Genomic DNA, 21,602 nt, shown 5'->3' on the forward strand with positions numbered 1-21,602 from the left:
AAGTCTGACACCCAGCCATACCTCTAACTGCCAAAATCTTTGTTCAAATATCATGAAAAGGCCTAAAGGCTAAAAAGTCACTCAAACATAAAACTCTTGCCAATAAAAACTAAAAGACCTTTGACTCAACAAACCCTTCTTAGTGTAGTTAAATATTTTTTCTATTCCTGTTTCAACATTGCTCTTCTGATTCTTCGCTTGTTTTGGAGAAACAACAGAAATTTAGTCAATGATCAATCACGACACTTAGGTTATCCCTCTCTGCCTTCTCTCCTTATACAGAAATAAAGACTTGGATAGCCCAATGATCTCACGTCTCATTGCTTATCAGACCAACACACACACAGTGGTTTAGTAAAGACTGGGCACAGAAGTTGGTGCTGCAGTTTGTGCTCTTGAGGCAACTTTGGTGCAGTTCAATATCCACTCACTCTACTTTTATTCTCTGAAACAAAAACATAGCTGGAGCTCAAGTTAAAAAGGTGAAAGAAAAATATTACTGTATTTGTTTTCTTTTGCAAACGGTTCTGAAATCACTACTCCACAGTAAGCTGAATTAAAGTAGCAAACATAAGTACACAGGAGACATGAGTTATGGAGCAGGCCCAGAGCTGGTTCACAACTTACATTTTTTACTAAAGACTCCTCATCCTGGGACTTTTTAGTCTCTAGTGATGATCAATACATAAGGGCTGCTGTGTACTTATTTACAATTCCCTCATCTATGATGAACAATGGCTGCTGGAAAAATTCACTTATCACTGAACACACAGCCTCGGTGAGCCTAGTTAGCTCTGCACGCACGCACACACCCACACATGTATCACTAAATTACTCACAAACGTGCCTACATGCATAGAGGCAATGACCTAGTGACTATCTGAATCTGTTGATAATGCTACAACTTGGGCCCCAATACAAACACAATATATACTGGTTTTACCACTTTCTCTTAATTTTTGTCATAAGAGATGTGTATTCACGAAAAAAAAACAAAAAAAACCCCAAAACCACAAGGTAATATACTTCACACACAAGCCAGAAAATAAAGAGGGCACCCAGTTGCAGATTCTGTAGTGCAACTACACAACGTTGGAGCCACAATGGAGGCTGAGGTGACCTCACACGACCTGGAGCTCAGGGGGAAGTGACAAAGTGGTTTCACTCTGCCAGTGACGAAACTGAGACAAAATCCTCCTGGTGCTAAAAGCATTGGAGGCTGCACACAGAGAGGCTAAAGGAAACAAGAAAAATCAAGAGAGCATGCGACAAATGAAAGAACAACATGGGGCAGAAAGCTAGCAAAAAAGGCAGCAAAGAAGGAGACGGAAAAAAAGACCAGAAAACAAGGAAGAAAGGATAAAGTTAAGAAACAAACACTCATATGCAAGAAATGAAAACAGCAGGCCTAGTGAGAGGTAGAGGGAATAATGAGCGTTACTCTGGTCCTACACTGGGTTGGGTTGGGTGTTAGGTTACTGTACATGCACAAATACAAATGATGAGTCACTTTCTAAAACACACAGGCACAAGCACGCATACACACAACTTTAATTATACACTCATTATACTCAAATTCACAGGAAGTCCACCGCTCTCTCTGTAACTAACCAGCCGTTCCCTTTTAAGTCCTGACCAACACACAGACATGTTTTAATCCATGACAAATTATTATCTTTTATTTTTTTTTTCAACATTTCAGTGACCTTTCTCCCAAAACTCTGAGAGGAAAGAAAAAGATTATTTTTAAAGAAGACTGTAGTACAGTTTTGTTTTTTTTTCACTTTTCTCTGCTGGCTCCCTGTGCGCGCTCATGCACACTCACAGGCCTGCTCTTTTTAACATTTTCTCAGAATTTTTGTCATCTTAAAGAGCACTAATTACAGGCTTAAGCATGCAGGCATGTATGTGTGTGAGTATACACACGCACTCCCACCCTCCCAACTCACTCAGCAAGTGAACATAATTAGAGACTTGAGAGAGCTATGAATGAGTGGGGAGAAGAGGGGGGTGGAGGAGAGGAGATTAGAAGACATGAAAAAGTTTATCTTAAAAGTTGAAGATCAGGAGGGAACTTCACACTGAGTTCTTGCACAGTTTTCGCTTCTAGACCAGCGTTTCCTCACTAGATTTGCAGCTTTCCTTCAACATGAACAACCACTCTCCACCTTGTGCTGTTTTCCGTTTATGTCAGCGTAACGTGACTCACAGAAACATGAATCTTGCTCGAGACAGTTAATCATCACAATAAATACTGAATTATCTCTACTGCTGGCAGAGATATGTTATCAAGTGGTGACCGTTTAAAAACTCTATGTGACAGAAACCTTTTTAACATCAGCAGTCACTTCACACAGACATGATCTGTTTTACAACATCCGTGCTTGTTTATCAAGGATGGAAAATCATTATTCCCAACACTGCAAAACATTTTTGAGGCATGAAATTGCTGTTTTTTCTGTGTTGAAAGCAGGTAAAACAAAGCTTTAAGTGCAGAGCTCGAACAACACATTCACTTCCTTTATTTATGAGCACACACATGCACGCACACACACACACACAGAAAGAAAGTAAAAACAAACATGGAGGATGATTAAGATGCACCTGCAGAGATTTAACTTCCAGCTTCACCAAAGTTAAAGTCAAGTTATACAGTTTTGGATTTTACTCATAAAAATGAACCAAGGTTTGTAAACTACAGCTGTGCAAAGGAGCATATGGAGGTTAAAGAAAAACAACGCACAAACAGCACTGCTAACACCATATGGAGATAAATGTTGAGGAGGAAGAAAGCTGCTTCACCTGTCAACAGACTGAGAACACGTCTGTGAAGTCTGTTCAGAAAACTGAGGCTTAACAAAACTTTGAAGACAAATAACCACTTTAATTAACATCTTACTTGTAAAATATCACATCAAGCAACTATCCACTATACACTCAGCAGCCCGTTTATTAGGACCACCTAGCAAAAAGCAATGCAGGTGTTGATTCAAAGGCATGGTCCTACTGGAGGTCTGTGGTACTGCTGAATTGTACTGCATCACATAGGTGTTTCTACTATTTTGTCCACCCCATTTGTATCAATCAGGGCAGACTACTGTACCATGAGGTCTTTAATGAGTCTAATCGTTAACTATTCACCCTCTGGGTTTGATACTGACACATTGATTCAATGTTTGGGAACTAACTCAATCAATATAACACTGATTTAAAACTGATGTGAACTGTGTGTCATTTTATTTAAATACTATCTATTTACTATTGTTAACGTTACACTATTGCATTTGACTGGCTGAAGAGCTTAAAAAGTAGTCACTGGGCTTAGTATTGGATTTCTATTACACTGCTGAACTCATTATGGAAGGTTGGGATCAAAATTGATGCGGCAGAACCAGAGATATCATCTTTTTATATTGCATGCATTCTTCTTCCTTGTCAAAATATGGCACCTTCATTACCCACAATGCAACTTGACCGCCAACGGTTCAGTCAGTGATTTGCGTGTGCTATGCTAGGTGCTATTGCAGCCTCGAGCTGCTGGCCTTTAACAGAGATGAGAGCGGGCTTCAGACGCCTGATGAGCTGTCTTCTTTCTAACTCCACACCTGCCAGAGTTTCTTTAGTTTCAGATTTGTAGTCTTCAGCCCCGACCAGCACTGACTCCAGTGACATCACTAGAGGACGGATAACAGAGCCATAAAAGGTTTGATAAAACTTTTTTCCTCTCTCCAAGACCTGTAAACAGACCTGGCTGCACAAAATTGGTGGAGTTCCCCTTGAAGAGAAGTCAGAAATGTATCAGAACATTTAGTAAAAAAACAACAACAAAAAAACATGGCGGTTTAATTATTGTTCACTGAAATATAATTAAAATATATTAAATATAATTTGTAGTGAAACTGGTGACTGCTCCAAGGTGGCTCTCTTACTTTGAAAGCCTATGGGATGTTTTCAAACATGGCAGTTAGTCAGGTAAAAAGGATTAAAACTTCTAAAACCACTGGTAATGTCCCTTAAAGCGACAGCTGGATTAAAATTTAGGTGTGACTCAGGACAGAGCAACTTTTTTGTTTTTCAAACTAATTTTCCAAAGTCTTATTCAGTTCTTATTCCAAGACCTTGAATATGAAACTCCCATTTTTTTGTATATTGTATTGTAAACATTTCTCTCTCTGTTTACAACTCTGTATCATCGAACATCTCATCAATACCTCTCTTGATCCCTCTCTCTCTCTGTGTGTTTGCGTCCCTCTATTTTTAGCTCTCTCTTTTGCAGATTAGGGGCCTATTTATAGACCCCCCTTATGCTGTCCAATAAGAGGGCTCTCTACGGGAGAATGGCAGCGTCACAAGGATTCACACACCTCCCACTTGGCACTGAGCCCATCCTCCCATCCTCCCATCCTCCCACCCCCTCTCTCCTCTCTCTCTCTCCCCCATCGAGTGCATCCCACCCTGTCCCTATACTCACTTTTGCTTTCTCCTCCCATCCCATCCATGTGTTCTCCTCCTCCTTTCTGCCAACCCCCCCTTTCCCCTCCCTCATCTTCCCCCTCCATCTATACAGGGTGGCTACTGGCATAGAGCCCACAGCCTCAGTGGAAACTTTACACACAGGAAAGAGCCTCATGTCAACCCCCCACAGCCTGACAGTGAATGTGTTTAAACAGTGCACCCAGCTTACAAAAAGAGACGGTAAAGACAAAATATTCTACACTGAGCCTCCAACATATCCAGGCCTCTAAGTGCATGGCATTCATAAACACTACACATCCTTGATATAATGTGAAATATGCAGACAGAGAAACATGCAGATGGACAGATAGGATTTCTTCTTCTTCTTCTTGACTTTTCCCCACTTTAAAAAAGACGACATTACATAATTCTCCAAACACTTCCTCTCTAAGCTGAGAGCACTCTAGCGTTTTATCAGACGCACACACACACACACACACACACACACACACACACTTGACATATCCAAGCAGACAGGCAGCCTGTTCGGGCTGTCTGCATCACAGTCGCTATGACAACGGTGGGAGAACAATCCACAAAAACAGCCACTCAGTGGGGGGGGGGCAAAGGAAGAGAGAGAGGGAGAGAGAGACAGACAGACAGACAAAGAGAGAGAGAAAGGGCTAATGGTAAGCTCATATGTACGTGCAGCTGTACCAACTCGGGCTCCATGCCATTTCTTTGCTGGATAACCAACTCTGTTGGTTATCTGTCAGGAAAGAACAAGTCTCACAAACAGGAGAGTCACGTTTCATTTACCAGAACATTTCCTTTTCCATGACTTTGTCTTAGTGAGAGTCAGAGGTGGTCAGAGGGGGGAAAAAAATCACAAAAACAAAATGCTGCCAGTGCCTCTGCTATGAATTCCTACTGATTCTACACTGTCACACAAACTAGAGGCTGTGGGATTAGGTCACAGTCTATGATATTTTTCTACAGTAAAAGCCTCAACTGGATCATATTGGTGCTTGGGGTATTCAAATCTGATAATCAGTACAGATTATGCTGCAGAGTAAAAAGACTAGAGACTGTGACTGTCTTGACCACCCAGGTCCAAAGCAGTCAAAGCCCACTGACACACGTTTTGAAATGTGCATGTCATCACTGTGCTTCTTTTCACTGGCCTTTAGGCTTAAGAGATAAGGTTGATTTATCTAAGTGTTAGAGCACAGTAAAGGACCACTGGTGTATAATGGGAGACAGTGTGGTTTACTGTATGTGCAGAAACGGATCTAAACATGCATCATTTCCCTTCCAGTACTTGGTTTGCAAAGCCGCTTCCATCACTGTTGATCCATGTCATAAACTGTATGTAAACAGTATTACATTACACACAGGTAATCTAGTAGTTTTGCAGTGATGCTATCACAGACAATAGGTAAAACCTTCATAGAACTATAAGTACGCTGTGATAACACCTCAACCAGTGATGTATTATTCTGGTATTGTGCAAACTGAAACCTGATCATGATGCAGACCAGAGTCAAAAGGAACAAGCGTCACTTTCATCTCCCATTCACAAAGAAATCTGACCACAGTTAGGACTGGGCAAGTTAACACGCTGATATATTTTAGTACCACAATATTACCACTAGTCACTTTTAGACGCTCCTGCTCCTCCTCATCAGGTGTTATCCAGAGTATACAAAGTGTATATCTGAAAACTACTTTACATTGTGGCACGTTCTATTTACCATGTCTGAATTAAGTAGCAAGTATCTGGTCTGAACCGCCTGTCAATTTTCAGAGCCTGATTCCAGCATAACAAAGTAAGAGAATAACTCTTTCTGTCTGTATGTCTGCACATGGAAAGGAGCTTACACTTCCAAAGATCATATTGTTGTTTTTTCCATACCCATTTGCTTAGCACAGAGGTGTAATGAACTGGAAAAGCAGTGAAGTGGAAAATATACCATTAATGTTCCACAATATTTAGTGTATGTGCAAAACAAAGATTAGGACTTTTCCATCTCTCCAGGGACCTCCGTTGGCTGACAGATAAGCTCCTCGAGGGGCTCTCTTTGTTATGTTTTGTGCAGCAGTCATTGAGTATCCATTAAAAAACTCAATGGCTCCTTAACTGTCAACAAGCCAAAAATAAAACAAGAATCCCAGACTTGCTGTTTTCATGAACAGGGAAAAGTGACAATTACAATACTTGAAAAGAGCATAATCACTGCTCTTCCCTGCCTGCAGTGGAAGTGTCGAATTTGAAAAGTGTTACAACTTTTCACAGATGAAAGACTTTTAGGACATTATCACTAAAGAGTTTCAGCTGAGCTTTAAGCCGCTAACTCCACAAAGCTTGCTTGACAAAAGTCATACCCTGTCTGACCCAAATCTGCTCAAAATCTTCAGGTAAATGTAGTTTTTCTTGGCTATTTTTACTCCACACTCGTCCTGTGACTTCCAGTGCATTGCATGATAAACTGAAGTGAACAGTTTGTGACAGCAGAGAGCGGGGTAAACATCTGCCGATCTTGTCTCCTCAGTCGAGTCTATAGTCTCTGCTGGAGGAGACTGCAAGGCGGAGAGAGGCAGAAAAGGAGAAAGAGGGGTACAGAGAGCAGGGGTTGAGAACATTGTGGGATAAGCCAAGGCTGACAGGCAGGGAGACTGAGCTGAGGAGGGTGGATGAAAAGTGAGGCATAAAGGTAAAAAAACAGGAAATGAAGAGGCACTCAGTGTCGAGAGGAAAGAACAAGACGAAGTGTAAAGTCAGGGCAACAGAAAGTGTAAGAGATAACAGACAGGCTAACATAAAGACAGAAAAATAGGTTCTCAGAGAGACGCACATACCGATTTTTAATGTGTCAGAGCTGAGATAAAACTTTTCAGGATACTTGCCATACTTCCACTGGTACATACATATCATATTAAGTGTTATTAAACCACATAATAAGGTCTTAAGCGTCTCCACTACAGTCCAGCATGGTTGCTATTTCTAGCAGGAATGCAGCGAGGCAACAGTCAACTCTGTCTGTTTACATTCTCTGCATCACAATCATGACAAAGCAGTTTAAGCATTTAATGGTCTGATCAAACTTATTTCATTTGGTCTAACTTCAGCCTAAGACTTCAGTCTCAAGACACACAACTGCAGCTTCATGTTTCGGTGTGAACTTTCTACCAAACCTGATCTCTGAGTGCAACAGTTCAGCATTTTGGAAAGCTTACTTGCTTTCTTAACTTAGCATAAACACAGGAAACAAGGGGAAACAGCTAGCCTGGCTCTGTCCAAAGGTAACAGAATCCACCTACCAGCACCTATTTCGCTTTTTACACACACACAAGACAGAGTCTATTATTTGAGAAAGATTCAGGTGTGTTTTCCACTTTGAAAAGGGCCTGGCTACCATGTTCCAGTCTTTATGCTAAGCTAGGCTAACAGGCTGGTGACTGTAGCTTCATATTTACCATACAGACATCAGAGTGGTATCAGCCTTCTCGTCTAACTCCCTAAAGAAAGAGCAAGACGCCTGTAATTTCTAATACTTTTCTGATACTGATTCAACTTTCCTGCGTTCTCTTGGTGTTTTGAAACACTGCCGATAATTTTCCACTGCTTTTATTAATTGGAGGCATTGCTTTTCCATTGCCTGTCTAAAGATAATGAGCCACTGACAGCAAACAAAAGGGTGCTTTATTTTCCAAGTAGCTTTATAGACCACAGCTGGTTTGTGTGTAACATGAAAGGGTCATGTTTAACAAAGCATAGGTCTTGACTGGAGCTGTTTTTTATTATTTTGGTGCAATGGTACCTTTTTATTGTATAGTGCACAGCACACTGTCTGAAAAGTGCTCAAGATCTGTTCAAATTTTAAGAATAATTGGAAAATAATTTGACTTAACAAAAAAAATGCTAAAATAAAGTATTCAATAAGGTTTGACCGACAAAGTATAATACTGACATAGGTATTAATAAAATTCAATTAATATCCAGTCATAGGGAGATGGCAGAAAGTGAATGTGGTTTTGAAAAGAGCAGCTGGCATGTTTCCTTGGTTGTGATCGTTGTTGCTATTTTAGGAACCATTCAGGAAGTGATCTACAGAAAGGGTAGGAGTACTCAGCTCAACCAAACACAGCTCAACTCATCACACACCAAAAAAGTACAACTGAATGTATGAAGGAAACAGTACCTAGAGAGAGATAAAGACAGAAGAACCGTGAGGACATGGTACATCTGTGTGGATATTTTATATCTCTTTTTCTTTCTTTCTTTGTCTACTTTGGAGCAGTTGGTTAAGCAGTGCCGCAGTAGTTGCTTACTATAAAACTGTTATTATAATAACTGTAAGAATCAAGTTCTCTAAGATTGCATTTGATTAGTCTCACAGCACTGTGCAGCACATTTTAGCCCATGGATACTGATTACTGAAAGCACCCCTGTTCTCCACACCTGCTGAAACCCTCAAGTATTATACCATGTTAGCTGATAGTCCATTCTCAGCCTCGGAGGAAACTAAGGAATGCATGAAGTTCAACAATAAAACAAGCCACAATCTACGTGAAAAAATCTTAGCTCAAGTTGCACTTCCACAGCTTTCAACAGCAACTCAGGTCTCTATCAATAGTTGCTGTGTAGAAATGACAATTCACGAACTACATGACTGACAGTGACTGACAGATGAATGTATTGATTATAAGATTACTCTTGTTAGAGAGATCTGTGACAGGGGCGAATGATAACAACGGCTGTTGAAAAACACGTGAGAAGAGACTCGCCAGAGCCGATGTCTGGTTTCTTTATGTCCAAGTAGTGATGGAGCTGACGAGGGACAGAAGCCAGCTGCACCTGTTCTGTATGTACTCTGTGTCACTGGGCTGCTCTGAGTAGATACTGCATCTTGTTTTTGGCTACGGTGAAAAATGACATAGCGCCACAGCTCACAACATGGTTAGGTTTGGAACCGCTGGAAATATACGGCAATTTTTAGTGGCACCACAACGGTTTTTGTCCTAGGTTTAAGAAATTTGTCTGGAGCCAGTAAATCACGGTAGTCTACACTGGTTCTTGGTTGGAGTTTGCTCATTTCTACACCTCAGTTGAAAGCTACAGAAAACGTGGATAACCCGACCTTTTGTCAAATTACTGTTTACAAGGCCAAGAGCGAATATGCAAGTGCAACACTCTCAAAGCCACCAAAGGGGGCGGGGTTTGAAAGCAATAGTTTAATGACCACCACAAATGAATTCATCTAGGCCCAGTGTGAGGCAAAATAAATCAACTGACACTGACAACACAGCCTTTGTTTCAGCCAGATGTGTTGGCTTCTTGTATTTCCAGGCAACACAACAGTCATCAGACAATTGCTGTCATATTTGTCGGTCCCACTGCTGCACTACTGTTGGACTTCCTGCCTGCAATCACCTGGTATAAATCAGTTATCAGACAGTAGCATAGCAACAATGTCGCTAACTGTCTGACCACACAGTTAATATCCTCCCTCATGCTGTCCTGCTCTGCCCCACTGAGTCCTCGCTCCATCTTTTCCTCCCTATTGCCCTCTGCAGTATTATCAGATAATGTGTTTTTTTTTTCCCTCCTGCACTGCAGCCACTGTGGCACAATTACCCCGGCTGCTGCACTAATGGCTATTGATGCAGCTGAGGGCCCCACACACACACTTGCACACACAAACATTCATAAAAAATTCATGACACTGGCTCAATAGGAAGGTGCGGGGGGTCTGGCCAGCCCTAGGAAGAACAACAAATGTCATTTAACAAAGGAGGGAAGAGGTAGGTGATACAAGTCTCAACATTATCACGGAATATGATACAGAAAAACACTGAAGCATATGAAAACACATAGATTTGTGTATGAAGTTCAAATAGACCTGTACCCTGCAACTGAGCAGTTATCTGTGTCTGTATACAGTATTTGTGCTTGCAGATCTGTGGGTATACAGTAACAGCCAGTGTATACGTGTCTCTGTGTGCTGCAGGAGTCTGTGTGGTAGGTAATTCCCTCTTAGTGCGGGATTTCTCCCTGCCACCGACCTGTGCTAAGAGAGCTTTAGAGCGCTAAGCCTGCTAGCTGAGACTGAACCAGGGATCACCGGAGACAAGGAGCAAAGCGATGGAGGAAGGGATGGGGAGGGAGAGGGAAAGAAAAGCATGGGTGGGTCTGAATCATTGAAAGGAAAGAAGGGAGGGCAGATCACAAGGAGGAAAAATGAAAGGTCAGATGGAGGTAGGAATGGAAGGGTGAGGAGGAGAGAAAAGATGAAGGAGAAAAGGGAAAGAAAAGATCCTTGCTGGGACAGAACAGAAGTGCCTGTGTGATGGTTGGATGTAGAATAAAGGGGGAAAGGAGGAAGGATGGAGGAGGGACAGACTACAATTCATTACTAGAAAATAATTTTACAGGGGGGCGGGTTTTTAAATGATCCTGATTGACCCGAGTTTAAACAGATAAACCAGTAGCACGGAGATCATGGGGGGGTCGCTTAGCACCAACAGGAAGTAGAAAGCTGGCCGTCAAAGAGGAGGTGATACTTCATCAGTATTCACTGCTGACTGTACTGTTTTACTGTAGCTGCATAAAAATATGAGACATGAAGTCATGCTGGCAAGAAATGTTTTGTTAATTTCTTAATTTTCTTGAAGGCCTTTAGTCACAACAACACAACCATCACTATGAGCAGCAGTAGAAAGTAACTGAGCACACTCAACTACTGTACATGAGTAGTTTTATTTTCTGCAACTTTATACTTCTACTCCACTACATTTATTTTACAGCTATAGCTACATGTGACTTTGAAGATTAAGATTTTAAATACAGTAGTTGAGGCACCTTGACTTCTAGCATTATCTGGTGAACAACAAATCACATGAGAGTGAGAAAAGCAGTGGTAGAAGTGCTCAATTCATAATAGAGTTGATGGAGAGCGAGTAGCAGATAAAGAAATACTGAGGATAAAAGATAAAAGACCAAAATTGGCAAGACTTGGTCAAAAAAGAACTGAACATGACCTTGTTCAGAAGGCCATCACAGTACACTTACGAGAAAATAATGTTGGAGGAAATACTTAGAAGCAAGGACACTTAAGCTTTTTTTTTCCAGTGCCCACATTTGTCATTAAATTCCCAAATTCACTAGTTCCTTAAATTTTGTATCAACTCCAAAACTGAGTTTTCAAATAGGAAAGAGTCTCTGAAATGGTGGCTGCTTGTTGACCAGAAGAGACTGAACAGCAAAACCGCCAAAACTGACCAGCATTTGGCTGATGGCAACTTTTGACGTCTCACAGTGGATGGTGATATGAGGCAGTGCTGGCTAACTACTACTTGTTGCCACTGGACTGCAACCTTGAGCAAACAGTCTTACATACAACCACACATACTGTAGACACACACGTTCATGCCAAGTTCATGACATTGTGTAGTCACCATGTTTCCTTTAGAAACAGGCAAGTTCGTCTTTCTGCATCCTCTTCCTTATGTTACACAAATGTATGTATGCATCCATTAAGACATATACTATTCTCTCCCTGTCCTTACATTAATCCTGCTCGTGATACAGACAATGGTTACGTTGGGATTAAGGTTTCTTGACAGTGGGTGGTCAGCTTCAGGACTCATTTACCGTGGGCAGATGCTGCATGTTACATGATGAACCAGAAAACTGTTCACAACAATCAGTCATGACTGCAGGACCCAAACTCTTTGCTATCACACGTTCACATACCTACATGGACAACACATTCACTCTGCTCTCACATTTATGAGGAATGCAGCACACATATGCACATTAACTCACACACTCACAATCACACACACATCGTGGTGTATCACAGTGGACCTAGGCATCTCTGATAACAACCTCATCCATATTTTACGGTTTGTGTGTGTGCGAGTACTTGAGGGGTGAAAGGAACAAAGATGAGTTCCCTCCTTTCTACTATCAATAATGTAAAATCTAAACTGTCGTTCAGATGCTTCTTCAAGGCTATGCTACCTATTGTATGCAGAAGAGCAGGCCAGCAGCCTTCTAACAAAATCCAAACAATAAGGAAGCACCAGCACACAAGCCACAGAGATAATACAATCACACTGAACATACAAAAGACCTTCCACTGGTTCTTAGTTTACTTAAGAACATTTTTCAGGCACTTAAATATCTCAGTATACCAGTGGCTTTGTATTCTAGCTTCATTTCAAACCGTCTCTTCTCGAGCTAGACTGATAAATTGGCTGGGCCAGTATACTGGCCAGTATTAACTTATTGCAGATATACTGGTATCTGCATGTATGTCAGGTAAGTTACAAGACATCACATAAAAGAAATGCCACCAAACATTGTCACCAAACAGTGTGCCCATTAAATGTGAAATGGACTGCATTTATACAGAGTTTTTCTAGTCTTATCGACCATTCATAGCACCATGCTCAGGCAACAGTGTCTCCCTCACTCAGCTTGTCCACAAAAGACCAGTGACAAGTTAATTTTTTTTTTATGTAAAATCTCCCACCTAATACATATCTTGGTCACAACTCTCTAGTATCCACATCCTTATTAAACTGTTTTCTTTTAAGAGTTCTTTAAGTAAAAGTCAAATATTGGCTGAGACATTATTAACAGTTTTCATTCAATTCATTCAATGTGCTGGCACATCAGTTTGCTTCATTATACGTAGGGCAGCAACTAATGACTATTTCTATTTTGATTAATCTACTTTTGTGATTATTCAATCAACCATTTGGTCTAAGAAATGTCAAAAAACTGTGAAGACTGCCTGTCACAACTTTGTTGTTATGTTGGACCAAATATCCAAAACTCAGAAGCATTTAGTTTACTATTGTATATGATAAGGAGAAGCAGGAAATCCTGCCATTTCATGTGGCATTTTTTTCATTGTTTTTTTTTTTCTTTCTATCTGTCAACTAATCATTTAATCGACAAATCATTTAAGCTGTACTAATACATGCAGTAAATTACAGGCTTATTCATATAATATCAGCAGGTGGCCTCCATAAGTCTTAACCTTTTAAAAACTACAGCAGAACCATTCACCATCATCACTGATTCTAGGAAGTTAAATTATTCTAATCTACATGAATGGGCTGTCCCAAACATGCTATCCTCTGAGACTGGGAATGACTGCTCATTTACAAACTGGCAGCTACTGTATGTACTGGATTAATACACATTCAGATAAAGTGAAATTGTCCGACTGCAAAATTCATAACAGGGGAACTGACTCTGCAGCAGACTTCTCTTCCTCAAGAACTACAAGCAAGAGGGTGGTTTAGCTAAAGCGCAAGTTACTACGACGGTGTGGGTTTGAATACCCTTTGTCACATGTCTCCTCACTTTCTCATCCGTCCATCCTGTCTCACATTACTGTAAACTGGTGCAACAATGTCCTTAAAATTCTTTAAAAAAAAAAGAAAAGAATGATCTATAAACAAGTTAAACAAGAGGAGCTGCTTTGTGTACAGAGTGGAGGACTGACTTCCCGGAGCAGCTGCAGTGTGTGAATACGGTATGGGTAAATGTATAATCGTGAACCACAGGGAAACACAGATTTGAATTGAACAGACTGATTATAAGAGCCAACTACTATTGGATGCAGGCTGTCCTAAAATCCCAGACTGAAGTTTTAACAATAAAGTGTTAGCAGGCAAATGCAATGCAAAGTTGTCGAGTGGTGAGGCAACTAAAAAAACCCATGAAACAAGTTGAGCAAATATTTGAGGACTGAAACCTGAACAAGGCCTTCTGCCGTACCCTGCTGTAAGTACAAGCTCCTCAACAGGCAGAGTAAGCTTGCATGTGTGTGCAGGACACAAGTATCACTAACTGTTATTTACTTTTGCTTTATTTAAAAAAAAAAAATCTTCACTTTAACTGCAAGTAAATAACTAAAACGTTCTGAACTGTACAGCAGTTTATTGCTCCAACAGCCTAAACGGAGGGAAAACTGTTCCTTCACTTATTCAAGGGTCTGCGCTGAACGTGTGTGTGTTCCTGTAGAACATGTGAACAAGCGTGGGTGGAAGGGAATGTGGTCACAGCCGCCCCAAATCAAAAACATCCAGAGTGTGTGCATGTGTGTGTGTGTGTGTGCGTGCGTAGGGACCGAGGGACAAGAGTGAGAAGAAGCAAAAAAACAGAGTGACAAAAATCTGAATACAGTGCACAGACAAGCAGGAGAGATAAAGGGGAGACGTTTAGCCGACACAGTCAATAAATAGCAGAGGGAGTCAGCGAAATTAGCGTGTAATGAGTTGAAAACAGCATGCCTGTGATGTCACGAGTGTTTGTCGACGTCACGCTCTGCGTGTGTGCTTGTACGTACTGGTGAGTGTCAGCTCCATGCCAGCTCACTGGTTTAAATATAGCACTTGGGCAACAGTCCCAGCTGACATTAACAATGCTATAGCCACTAAGACCCATCTACACTACATTAGCGCTGTACTAACACTGAAACCAGAGAAGTAGTGAACAGAGGGAGGGAGGAGTGGGACGGAGAGGAAGGGAGGGAAGAGGGAAGGCCTCGGATTCATGAAAACTCAGCCGCCCACACTCCGGCCTCTGCTGCCAAGACTCGAGCGGGACAAAAGTGTGTGTGTGTGTGTGTATTGAAGTGTGTGCGTTTGTGTGCGTGTGAGACATTCCTCGGTGAGGTGGATGCCAAGGAGCGAGCAGAGCCGAAGACAGACTGTCCTGAGCTACTGTGTTTTAGTGGAACTAACGAGCCCCTCACTGTGCACCCCGGCCTCGCAGCTGTAAACTTGTTAGCGATTAGGTAATCAGATCTGACTGGATGTTTTGTCAAAAAAAAAAAAAAAGAAAAGCACGGGTCACGATTCTGCTTTTAAGCAACATCGTGGCCAACTGGTTGGGAGACACGTGCCTGTGACGGAAAGGTCACAGGTTTGATCCTCGCAATAGCCCATGTGTTTCCATCAATATCTCCACAAAGAAATCTGCCTGCTTACACAAACACTGTGAAACATGGCAGCCACGGGTGAACATGTGCTGTTGTTTGTCTCTGTTCTTTGATAACTAACCAAAAGTTGTGTGAGTTTACAGCAAAGCGTTTGGTGTCTCTCACACAGGATCAACATGCAATTTTCATTTTTAGACTCACAACGTGGTGCTGACATTCAACAATCATAGAAAGGAAAAAAAAACAAGAGAAATATATTCTACTTTGTCCAGCAACAGTGGCCTCAATAGGCTGGAATGCAACAGAGCCACAGGACGTGCTGTGCTTTGTGGCACGACACTGTTGCGGCCTTCACTAACTGTTTCCTCACCAACACATGTAATGAACAAGCTCACACCTGCTCCCTGTGGGTTGTCAAATGTCATTCTGGAAAGATGAACGCACCAACAATGTAAATACAGACCATCAACACCAAATCACCTCTGTAATGCACAGACATCAGACTGATGATATCTAATGGCACAGGATTACTGTTCCACTGGCTGGGTCATCAAGCTCACACTGAGCTGATGCACAACAGGAAAACAACTGGTCAAACTTTAAGGGAAGGAGGAGCAGAGCAGTCCAAACCTTAATCCAACACCATGTCCATCTCATACTAATGTCCCCATCATCATCTGAACACCACAGTGCTGTGTTTCCCCCAACTAATCACTATATAGCCTTTATTTAATCAGGTATTCTCATTGAGATCAAGATCTCTTCTGCAAAAGAAACGCAGCAGAGAAAAAAAAACAAATACAGAGATAAGACAGACAACAAAACACAGCCAGTCACACACAAGGAGACAGCGTCTGAAACAGTCACAGACGTCCCAAAAACAGGACCCCAGGTAAAAGTTAAAACTCATCCAAAGGGATGAGACCAATGTTCTCAGCCTAAAAATCGTGAACTGGTTAAAATGAATGAATGCTTGATGCAGGCGGTTATCGACAGTCCTGGGATAGATTCCCACAGCGTAGGATTTCACTCACCAACAGTATCGCTGCGACACCAGCGATACTATCAGTGGCTGAATTGCATATTACTGGAAAGAGAAGTGCCCTTCTTCAACACGCTTCATCTTGTCTTCACTATCAACAATCTCCACTGGCATTATAAACTTGTGGGAGAAAAGACAAGAGAAGCAGCCTAAGTGGACGAATCCCAGCTCTTTAGGTTTTTTGGAGGTGTACATCAGCTCCAGCATGCCCTACAGTAGCTCCGTCCATCAGCTTTGTAGCTAAGCTGTAACCGCACAACTATAAATCCAGCTTTACACTCAATCTCATTTTTTTTTTTTAATTTTCTGCGTCCATGTCGCCATGAAGGTCTGTGTGATGGAAATTTCATCATTTGCCCAGGTCGGCAAGAGTCTGCATGGACCTGTGTGCATATGTCCGTGTGCGACACAGAATTTATGAGCCTTTGCTGCACACGTGTAAACAAGCCTATGCAGGGCAAATTTTGAGCTGATGCGGACTCTAAATGTGAGGACCACTTCACAAGCATAATGTTTCTGTGTGTGTGTGTTTGTCAGTGTGTGCAGTGGACAGGAAGCTAACAACACACCTCCAGTATACATCAAGGAACTATAATTATTGGCTTTTAGAATGCACCTGTGAGTTGGACACTGTCTGTTTGCACCTAAGCCATTGTGTCACGTGTCTTAACCTTCACCCCAACATACAGCATTTGATGGACAATTTAACCATGCTATATACAGATTACAGATCATGCAGAGATTTGTTTATATAGGAATAAACCCCTAACTATCCCAGTGTTAGTGCAAACTGGATACCTGGCTGATGGCAGAAGGCGGAGAGGCTGCTCAGTGTTTAGCTAGAAACCCTCCCATTATCAGACAATTACAAGTCTGCAGGTGTCAATCCTGTGAAAGTGCATATTAGCAAGAAATTTTGCTAAGGCCTGCTTCCAACTTAATTTTCTGACCTGGAGAAAGTTCACATATATGTGATAGTTAAACAGAAGCAACAGAAGAAAAAAGAAACAAAGTCTTATAACTAAGCTTTATGTGGTTATAGTGAGAATATCATATCCCTGGTCCTCTTTACCTGTACACACTGCCTTCGACGTTTTGCAGATCCCTAACATACTCTCATGAGAATATTGTCAAAGAAATGGTGGGAAAGACAGAATGGGCTCCCAGTGTCTTCTTCTCCTTTCTCACTAATAGTTAGCCAATAAACACAAACACACACTTTCCATAATTATAGGCTTGCCCCTGCCCCGACGTGGGTGTGTCTGAGAACCATTAGACCAAAGCACAGTGTACTGGGATACACATGACAATACAAAACACTCAAGAATATTACACTTAAACAGTTCGAACCATGGAACTGCTAGTCTATTATTTCCAATTCATAGCTATAATCTGCCATGACTGGTTTAACCATTTCTTGCCGCTTTGTCAAACACAGTCTTGCTGAATTTGTCACACTGTTTTTTCACATTTCGTCTATTTTCTTTTTGTACATTTCAGGCATTCCTCAAAACTGACAATTACTATACCAACATTGCAAACCAACCAGTCCTGCAGCACACACATTTCACAGCCAAAGAGTCATTTCTGGCATTCAGCCTCATGTTGTGAAGTTTTCATATCCAGCTAAATCATGACATGAGCACATTTGCAGCTGTACTCATCCTATAAGTGCAGGTGAAACTGTACTGAAGCACGCCTCCTCCACACAGTACACATCCAACAACAGTCTGTAACAAAACCCCTACAGATTAAGGCCCTCTGGGTATTTGTGTATGCATGCGTGCATAGTCACATCAGCAGCATACTTGGCTTTCCTAGAATGCCTGCTTCTGTAGTGACTACATACAGCCATCTAGCTGCAGCTCTTCTGAAGAAAATGGGAGAGGGTTGGCAGATTTTTTCTCTCATTTCCTTTCATCTCCTTTACAATTCATGCCTAAATAACGCCAAGAACTTACGATGTAGCATAAAAGGCTACCAACACCCAGATCTCTGTAATTTAGCTATTGAATGCTGTGTTTGCAAACAATGTGTCACCATCAGTGACTAGGAGAGGAGCAGAAAGGGACGGAGCAGAGAGATACCACTGTGTCTTTAAGCAGTAATCCCTCCATTCTCGGAGCATTTGTTGCCGGCCATGGGCCATGGGCGGTTCGGTTTAATGTCCACACGGGCAGCTGGGAGGTCCTGCACTATTAAAATCAATGCTGCTCTCTGGAGCTGTAGCTGGTCAGGCTTGCGTGGCTCTTAAATAATGACTGAGGCTACCTCCGAAATTAAAGACGCTCTGATTTTGCATTTCAAAAGGGGAGGAACTTGGCTCATTGCAGCAACAAAAGGGATAACAATGTTGACATTCCCGACATGTATCCCTTGGTCTTTTCTAAAGGAAACCGGAGCTTGCTCACCGGAGATGTGTGAACAGGGGACGCTACCCACTTTGCCGGTGTCCATCTCCCTCTCTTTTATGAAAGCAACAGCAGTAAGCCATCGTGATTTGTCCTTTGAAAATGACCAAATCTGATCATTTAAAGAGATTCATTCTGCAGACCTGCTCATCAGTGAAAAAAAAAAAAAAGACTACAAGCCAAGATCCTCATAGCACAGCCATAAGAAACTCAGCAATCCTCCATATGTTACCACTGCCCCCTACCAACAGGAAACCACTGTAGCATTCATATAAAATCTACTGTGAGTTTATATGGACTCTGTTTGACTTATAGCATTTGCATTTCCTAAAGCACCACTGCATTGTTTTTACAAGAGTAGGCAGGTTTGTTTGTGGAAGTAGAAGAGCCTTCTTGTAAGATTTTATCATGTGATGACTGCATTATTTTAAGAAGGTTAATTATGAATGAATCCACAAACCTAACTTACCCAACACTAAATGTTCAGTAACTACTGTGGCAGCCATCTGAAGTTATTTTCAAATCTGATGGCAGGGTACTTTCAGTGAGGAGGTGGCTGTTACTAGGTGTTTGCAACACTGTGAGGACTGGCTGTTGATTTTGAGAGTATGTTACAAAGGTTACAGAACAGGCTGGAGTGTAAACTGCTGCTGCTGCTGCTGCTGAGACCAAGGAAGCAATGTTGCAATGCTAATGTGTGCCTGCCTTGCAGAATGATTTGCACCCAAAAACACAGAAGAAGAAAGAAGAAGTTGCTTTCATGCAAAAAAAAAAAGAAAAAGAAAAAAAAGCAGCTACCCCCAAAGTTGGTTTTAAGTTTCTGAGCTGAAAATCATAGCTTGACAATTAGCAGTGCCTTCCAAACTTTCAGCCTTCCTTTGAGCACAAAGCAGCACTGATCTTGCAAAAGATCAAATATCAGCTGTCAGGCTTGTCATTTCCAAAATCTTGCAGCATTGGAGCCCTAGCAGCCTGTTTTCTTCAACAAGGGGCTGATTTTCTTTGTAAACAAAAGCACCAGTTGGCACTGGTTTGAAAAAAAAAAAGTGAAGTGTGTGTTTCCAAAGCAAATTGCCAGCGCTCAGTGAACGTGTTTTCAACAAGTTTTCACAGTGGTGAACAAGTAGTAGTAGTAGGAGTGCAGCTTGCAGCATGATGGGGGTCCAAGAATTTGGGGGACGGAGATGGAGGGGAAATGAAAGAGAGGGAGTGTGTGGTTGAAGTGTGTGCTGTGTTTATGTGTGAGTGTGAGAGGGGTGTCTCGGGAAAGTCTCGGCCGTGTTAGAGAGCCCGATCTTACCGCTATTAGCGTGTTATTCCTCTGCTCCGTGGAGGAGGCAGAGTCCGGGTCCGGCTGCTTGCTCTGCGGCTGCTTGCTGCTGCCGCTGCCACCGGCGGACTTCTTGGCCCTCTGCTCCAGACTCCGCTGGTACAAGCTGACCGTCTCCCTCCGCTCTATCTCCAGCTGCTCGGCGTGGGCTTGCTGGTACCTGCTCTCGCAGTTTACGTGGTGTCTCCGGCAGCCCTCTATCCGCTGCCTCAGTCTCTCCACCACGGTGCTGTGCTTAGGTATGCCCACCGCCCCGGCGGGCACCACGCTCCCGGCGGCCGGGTTCATGCTGTTGTTGATGCAGATACTGCCGTTGGGTCCGGCAGCGGGGGAGGCGAAGTCCCCCATCACTGGGCCGAGTGGCTGCTATTTTGGAAGAACTTTTCTCCCCGTCAAGCTCACCGCCACTACCGCCGCCACCTCCTCCTCCTCCTCCGACCACCACCTCCTCCACCTCCACCACCTAGTGTCCTCTCCCTCTCTGTCCTCCCCGGTGAAGGGTCCCAAGCAGCCAGGCAGCCGGGCAGTGGACGGAAGATATGACCGACAAACAGCCGCTGAAGCGAGCAACAACCGGGGAGGTTTAAAGGGCTGCGAGCCTAGCGGTCATATGGGTAAAGGGCTCGCGAGTGGCCGTTTCTTCTTCTTCTCTCCTCGGTACTGTTTCCAAACAAACCGCTCCCGAGAACACAAATAACACCCAGCCTGAGTGAGACCCGGGCAAGCCCCAAACTGAATTCAACAATGAAACCGCTGCCACGCCGCGAACAACAATTCCGGTGAAAAAAAAGGCTAAAAAAAAAAAAAAAAAAAAACAATACCGTGAAAGTATGAACGTTAGCAGGCACTCAACGGTCATATACACACAAACCGTCCCGCAGAGGAACAGCAGCGGCAGCAGCAGTAACAGTACACTCGCCGTTTTACGGTGTTGTCCTTTGAGAAAAAGTTTTGCTGCCTGAACCGAACGGGCTCCGGAGTTTCCCAGTGAACTTGCATCTCATATGGTTTTGGTTTGAAAGAAATCCCGGTGAAGATGTTGTTGAGTTGGGGGAAAGCGCACAAGCGCCCTCGGTAGTCCGGTTGTGAGGCAACTAGAGTAGCCCAGACGGCGCAAAACGCGGATATGGGAAGCAGTGGCGGAAGTCTGTAGTCACTGGCTGCCGCCTGCCACCATCACAATAATCAGGTCTGCTTCTCCACCATGCCAGCGGAGTGATATCAGGACAGGAGTTGAGTAAAAACCAGCTCGAGGCTGTGAGGAGCCCGCTGATGGACACCCGGAAAACCCGGGGTGGAATCCGGATTGTATCCCGGAGAGGGCCGGGCTGGTCCCACCTACAACCTCGCCTGTGTTGTATTCAAGGTTGACACCCCTTTTTACTCAAAGTGAGCTACCA

The 21,602-nt window shown here is 42.7% G+C and overlaps 1 protein-coding gene across 1 annotated transcript in view; it reads right to left on the minus strand.

Moving 5' to 3' along the window:
- Positions 1–21,399, minus strand: part of maml3 (mastermind-like transcriptional coactivator 3) — a 97,312-nt gene extending 75,913 nt beyond the window's left edge. The window contains exon 1 of the mRNA XM_041036101.1: positions 20,173–21,399. Coding sequence (XP_040892035.1) covers positions 20,173–20,550 — 378 coding nt within the window. The 5' untranslated portion in view covers positions 20,551–21,399. The remainder of the gene's footprint in view (positions 1–20,172) is intronic.
- Between the last annotated feature and the right edge of the window lie 203 nt (positions 21,400–21,602).

The sequence above is a fragment of the Toxotes jaculatrix genome, chromosome 4 (assembly GCF_017976425.1).
Source record: "Toxotes jaculatrix isolate fToxJac2 chromosome 4, fToxJac2.pri, whole genome shotgun sequence".
In the NCBI taxonomy this organism is placed as follows: Eukaryota; Metazoa; Chordata; class Actinopteri; family Toxotidae; genus Toxotes; species Toxotes jaculatrix.